The sequence below is a fragment of the Helicoverpa armigera genome, chromosome 5 (genome assembly GCF_030705265.1).
Source record: "Helicoverpa armigera isolate CAAS_96S chromosome 5, ASM3070526v1, whole genome shotgun sequence".
Lineage (NCBI taxonomy): Eukaryota > Metazoa > Arthropoda > Insecta > Lepidoptera > Noctuidae > Helicoverpa > Helicoverpa armigera.
In genome coordinates, this window is record NC_087124.1 from 1,638,450 (window position 1) to 1,645,099 (window position 6,650).

General features: G+C 34.8%; 1 protein-coding gene across 1 annotated transcript; it reads right to left on the minus strand.

Moving 5' to 3' along the window:
* Positions 1-516: 516 nt before the first annotated feature.
* Positions 517-5,288, minus strand: LOC110380449 (U-scoloptoxin(19)-Sm1a). The gene is made up of 3 exons (XM_021340446.3): positions 5,160-5,288; positions 3,180-3,332; positions 517-734 (listed from the first exon to the last, which is right to left on the minus strand). The coding sequence occupies exons 1-3, from the start codon at positions 5,221-5,223 to the stop codon at positions 598-600; spliced, it is 354 nt and encodes a 117-aa protein (XP_021196121.3). The 5' UTR covers positions 5,224-5,288; the 3' UTR covers positions 517-597.
* Positions 5,289-6,650: the final 1,362 nt, after the last annotated feature.

Below are 6,650 nucleotides of genomic sequence, written 5' to 3' on the forward strand. Positions count from 1 at the left end.
TATGGTAAGTGGGCAAAACTGCTAGTAGAAACTAGTTTTACATTAAAAAACTGTTTGAAAAATGACGTTGGTATGAAACAGTATTTCACAGAAATAATTCTAGTGATTTACTCAGACTTTCTCGTTTTATAAATGCGCTTGAAATAAGAGTTCTTAGTAATGCTATCAAGTTTGCAAAGGCATGTAAAAGCTGTTCAAACAACTTCAAGTGTAGAGTAAAAGGATATTGATTTTATGTAAGCTTTAGATATTTTTATTAAAGTTGCATTTGTATTTACAAACGCTGAAAATGTGAAATATGTGAAATGAAATTGTTAGGTAATGATTTCACGTGGGTCTTTTCACTTTGTTAATTATTTAATCAAATCATTAGACCAATAGACGTACACAAAGAAGATGGCAAAAGTCAGTTAAAAAAAAACTATTTTATCATCTTAGTGACTCTTTCTAGGATTATAAAATTAATCTTTTACTCAGTATTTTCTGCTCTTAAGTAAACAAATTAAATCCCATTCAACCTTATTACACAATCCACATTTATTAAAAAATAAAAATAACAAAGATTATAAAAACATTAACAAAACAATATATTTGCAACTAATGAACTAATATACAACATTTGGTATCTTTGGGACAATCAGTAGCTTCTTTGAACAATATCACGTCACCGCACGGTTTCTTTCCGGGCAAGCACATCCCGCCTCGTTTCTCACATCTCGTCTCTTTCACTGACACTGGAAAATAAAAATAATTTTATTGTTATAAAAAATGTGTTGGATAATATAGATAAAGCTAAAGAGTGTTTGTTTGGTTCATTTCTCTTCTTCTTATCTCAAGAGTTAAAACATTCTATTGGCAGATAGCACTTTAATTTGAAAAAGGTTATTTATATTACGAAGTACGAGTATGCGAAGTTGCCATTGGAAAATCTGCGGGCGATGGCTAGTTTGTAAAAAAATGATGATGCAATAAGTAAATGTATACCTCGATTTAAGTAATAGTCGCATTTCTATAGAATAATCACTTAATTCATACAATACAATATACGCTTCAAACTAGAGATGTAGGTTTATGGGTGAACTAGCTAACGCCAGCGATTTCAACCCGCATCCCATAGAACGAGGTTACGCACTCGTAATCATTTAAAAATTAACCCATGTCATTTAACAGATTCTAGAGTGTAACCAATGTATACTAATAGAATAAAGAGATTTCTTATTTGTTTGTTTGTCTGTACCCTAAAAAACACTGGTACTCAGTTGGGAAAAACTCGGGATATGATGTCTGTCTATACCCTCCGGCTCCGGAACTACTGAACCAATTTGGAAAATTCTTTCACAGTTGGAAAGTTTTTCTCTTCCCGAGTGATATGGACTATACTTTATCGTCACGGACACGAGTTCCCACAAGACGCAAGTGATACCACGGGAAAACGGCTAGCTAGTGATAAATATTAAGAGCGTGTACGCTCGGCGCGCGATGTCAACTTTAGGTAATTCAACGCAAAAAACCGCGCAGACTAGCGTCGCGGCTGTGTGCGTGCCTATCATACTTCACGTATAGTCACACAAACCATTTTGATCCTTTCGAGTGAAATTGGTGGAACAAAAAATATATTATTTAGTAAATAGTTAATAGCGGGAAAATAGTGTAAGTCTATGGATGTCTAAAATATAAAAGCATGAAAATAAGTCGTTAATACTTACACTCTTTTGCAAAAAAATCGAACACCTATGAAAACCTTGGTTTTGAGGACTTTCTGTATTACATACAATTTTCAACAGTACTAAATAGTCGACTGATGATTAATGACAATGTTAAGAGTTTCTGTATTTTAACCGATTTCAAAAAAAGAAAGGAGGAGGTTTCAATTAGATTGTTTTGTGATTGTTCTCAATTTGATTGTTCTCGATTTCTCAAAGACGCCTGGACCGATTTAAAAAATTGATTGTTTATATGAATGGTCCAGTCCATCCAGACCGAAAAATTGTGGTCAAATAACAACAATTGCCGGAAAGCCAAATATTGGTGAAGAGCTTGGGTTTACCATTGCAAATAAAGTTTTAAGTTATCTATCCTATATGCTTCAAAAGTTATTCGAGATCAAAAGTCAAAATTTGGGTACATCCAAAATGAAAAAAAAAATTATAGCTCGATTGGTAACAGACATCTGCAATAAGTGATTTCTAGCCTAAGGAGTCCGCCATATTGGATTTAGACTCGCGACACATTTTTTTTCGAGTTATTCATAGCAAGCCCTTTCATTTGATACCCATATCGTAGGAATGCATTAAAACATTTTTTCTCCATCTTGGGTATACCGCCATATTGGATATAGAATCATAAATTGTCATTAAAACTGAACATTCAAACAAAATTTCAACTCAATCGATAAAAAAATATGCTTCAAAATTGAGCTTTAAATAAAATAGTAATGTATCAAGATTTGTTGGTCGCGCTTGAAATGTACTCTATTCTCGGTATCCACGGCAGAGGTTATTCACCCTACGCGATGTGACGGAGCGACACGTCCTCTCTCTGTGAAGCCTTGCGGCGGTCTGGTTTGAGTTGACTCGCGTGCAGCGTTTTATAGTAGTTTTAAATAATTTATAAAAAAATAAAAACGAGAGATTAAATTATAATATAAAGTTTATGTTTTAAAGAAAGAGTTATATTACTATAGTAAATAATTGTTATATTAAATTAAGTAAGATAGATAGGTAAAAAAAGCATTTGAAATTCACAATTTTTCACATTGTTAAAATATTTTTTTCTGAAAGATAGAGACCTAAATCAAAAAATGTTTTCAACTAACTATAGGCATGGGGATTTCGTCTATGAGTAAAAAAATAAATATGATTAGATTTGCCACTGTTTTCACATGAATTTAAGCTTCGAAATAGACGCTGAACGGGAATTTTATAAAACATCTGTTACGTTATAGGGGTTTTAAGTATTTAAACTACACAAATTGAAATTTATGTTCAATTAACTATATAGACAGTGAAATTACCTTGCGTTATTAAAAAATAACATAGTTATAGGATAAGAAGTTACTGAGAAACAGTGGTTTGAAAAGTACCATTTTAGGCCAAATGGCGCGCGGTTGACGTACACGCTCTTAATGACTGAATTCTATTGAAGACTGTCTGAATGACAGGATGCCTAATTTTACTCACATCCATAACAGCACTCAACTCCTCTACTTCTCTGAGAAGGACACAATCCCCTCTCTTCCACCAGATGGTCTTTGGGACAGTCAGCCGCTATGGTGCATAGGCCTCCGCGCGATGTGCACGGTTCTTCTTGTTGGATTGAATCTATTATCTTGACTGGAATCACAAATTGTTGACGTTAGTGTTTTGTTCATAGATTTTTATTAAGTTTGGGGGAATCCAAAGTCATCATCCTCCGAATCTTTTTCCCAACTATGTCGGGGGCAGTCTAACTAAGGGGTATCGGCAGTCGCTTCTTGTAAAGCACTGGTATTCATCTGAATCCCTTTAGACTGGACACTAAAGAGTGTACTTACAGTAACTCTAGGAAGCCGACCCCAACATGATTGGGAAAAAGGCTAGGAGAATGATGTCGGGGTCGGCTTCCAGTCTAGCCAGTTTCACAAACTCAAGTCTGTGATTTCCGGAACTGCTGATCCGATTTGTTTATTTTTAAACAATTTTTAGTATAGCCATTAATATTGAGGATGTTTGTGTCAGTATGCAACCTTTTATCAGTTTAATATTTTACATAAAAACAATCGTTAAACTATGGATCAATAACAATAAATCATAGTAACCATATTAGGTACGTCAAACCTAACAGTATTACACATCAATTAAACTTAACACAAACATAAACACACCCATCTTACAAACTTACATCAACCTTACCACAGAAACAATAAAGTCGTAAATTGCATAACAACTATAAAACTGACAGCAAAACACACTTAACATTTATCTTCACTTAACAAAATTCAACCATGTCCTTACAGCAAAGGAGATAAAGTTCAAAATGCAACAGTACTTCAAATATGAACTGCAATAGTAACGTTGTAAAGTGATGACTGAATACGGCCAACGTAGACTATTGTGAAATGATTGTAGGTCTCCTGACTAGCGTATCAATAGATGTTGTATGTATTCGATCTAGATGATCGCTGTGTTTACTCAATGAGCATTGATCTTGTTTACTGCTTATACAAAGGGCGTTTATAATGTAAACAGTGCCATATCTGTTGTGGGTGTTGGTCTGTGGTCAAGGAGTTCTTGGAAATATTTAATACTGGGTGGTACTCGCGTTCTAGAGTCGTGGTGGCCTAGTGGGCAAAGAACCATCTTCTCGAGTATGAGGGCGCGGGTTCGATTCCAGGTCAGGCAAGTACCAATGTAACTTTTCTAAGTTTGTATGTACTTTCTAAGTATATCTTAGACACAAATGACTGTGATGGTACGTTAAACTGTAGGTCCCGGTTGTCATTGAACATCCTTGGCAGTCGTTAGGGGTAGTCAGAAGCCAGTAAGTCTGACACCAGTCTAACCAAGGGGTATTGGGTTGCCCGGGTAACTGGGTTGAGGAGGTCAGGCAGGGCAGTCGCTTCTTGTAAAGCAAAGATACCGACCCCAAAAGGCTCGAAGGATGATAACTCGCGTTCTAAGGGAACTACTACTTATTGCATCCATAGAGCAACATTACTGTAAAGTTTTTTACTCTCTATGCCTATCCCCACTACTACTGACTTTGATCCATTGAGACATCGTATTGGAAGTATTATTGAATGCGATAATATTTACTTTATTCATAATACAAATATTACCTAACCTCAGACTCCAGAGTAATAAGTTAAGATTGATAAGGAATTAGAACAACTCAGGCCTTTTTTTTAATCAAGTAATCCGAGAGATTGTTTATATTATTCATCAATAAATTCAATAAAATAAACACAACAATATCTTCAGTGAACCAATAAGTATTAAAAAATGTCAAGATGTAACTCTAAATATGGCAAACAATGCAACCCAATACTGGTTAAGGACTCACATGTTGGGAATCACAAGGACATCAGCTGTTTACAATACTAACTGACAAGTCCTTCCAAATTCAAAAATAAGAAATTCAAATAAAAAAACAAAAGAGACAAAAAACAAATGAATACTCACAATCATCATAAGCCTTAACGATCCCTACAAAACACAAGACGATGACAATATTCTTGCTACACATGATGCGCACGACCGTACTCCAACAGATATCGATACTGAATGAGCTATCGGTATTCCAAGCATGTTTGTTTTAATGCCTCTTGCTTTACTTACGTATGCTGATATGATGGAGAACAAAATACTGGCGGAGGTGCCATAATGGAAAATCTCCTATGAAAGTAGCGCGCCAAAATGTGGGGGGTGACGAACGCTACTGTCTTCACCCTTAAATGCCTTCTTAGGACCTAAACTTTTTTTGTCATACCAAAAATCGTTGACAGATGTCCCAAAGAACCCGAATGCTTCGTAAATAATCGATTTGGTCATTCCCACCGTACGTATTTGACCTAGAAGAAGGCGCCTGACCTAGCTGCATTATGGCATCTCCGCTCATTTTTCCTTACTCCGTGTGTAAGCTGATAATGATGAAGTTAAATGATAGGATGCACATATCATGAAGTTTTGTAAAACGATGTAAATGATGCTGTACTGAGAATTAGGATTACGTAAGACTATACAAACTTTGATGAAAGAATTTATTCTGAAAACAGGCGAAAAGAATTTGTTTGCTTTTCGTTAAAAAATTGGGTCATTATCATACTCTTCATTTTAGATGTAACTCATCACTGTCTTGAATGATTTCCATCACTATCTTCAGGAGCTTTTGGTCATTTGGAACAACATTTGGTCATTGTTAGCGGTAATCAATGACATTATGTACCCTATAACTATAATCATGTGTATCTCATTTGCATTCATATCAGAACCACGTAATGTTTTGCCGTTTTCCATTCACACAAAACAAAAAATTGAAAAAGATAAATACTACCTACCTGCCTACCTGCCTACTAGTAGTTTCGTGTGTAACTTTCTTTATTTGAAACCGGTTCATTAAATTTATTTCAGGTATTTTAATGTTTGTTTTATTTACTGATACCTACACTTAAACAACGTTACAACTGAGTGAACAACCTTGTAGAGCATTTTATTGCTATTTTTACTATGCCATTGTTTGATATCGATAATTGTAGTTAAGACGGACCATTGACGCTGGTTTCAATCGAATAGTCGTATCAGAATTAATGTTAATTTGAGGTTCAATCGATTTATTCGTTTTAAATGAAGGTAAATTATTGGGTATTTTTCGAATGCCTGTCATTGGTTTTTTTTTGGAGATAATATAATAATAAATTAGTTTATTGATCCACAGTTGCATAAAGAAATCACTTCTTAATGTAGTGAGGTGGATTAATTTAATACAAGATGTTAACTTTTTTAATTGCCTTCGGAAGTAACTTGTCTATAGTATGTATGTCGATCAGTAGAAACATTTGAGTGCATCACAGTGCACACTAGTGAAATCTCGGCTTTATATCACACCGTTTTCTAACAAGTCACAGCAAAAACAATACTGCAATCACTATCAGAATAACCTCGAAAACAAATGAG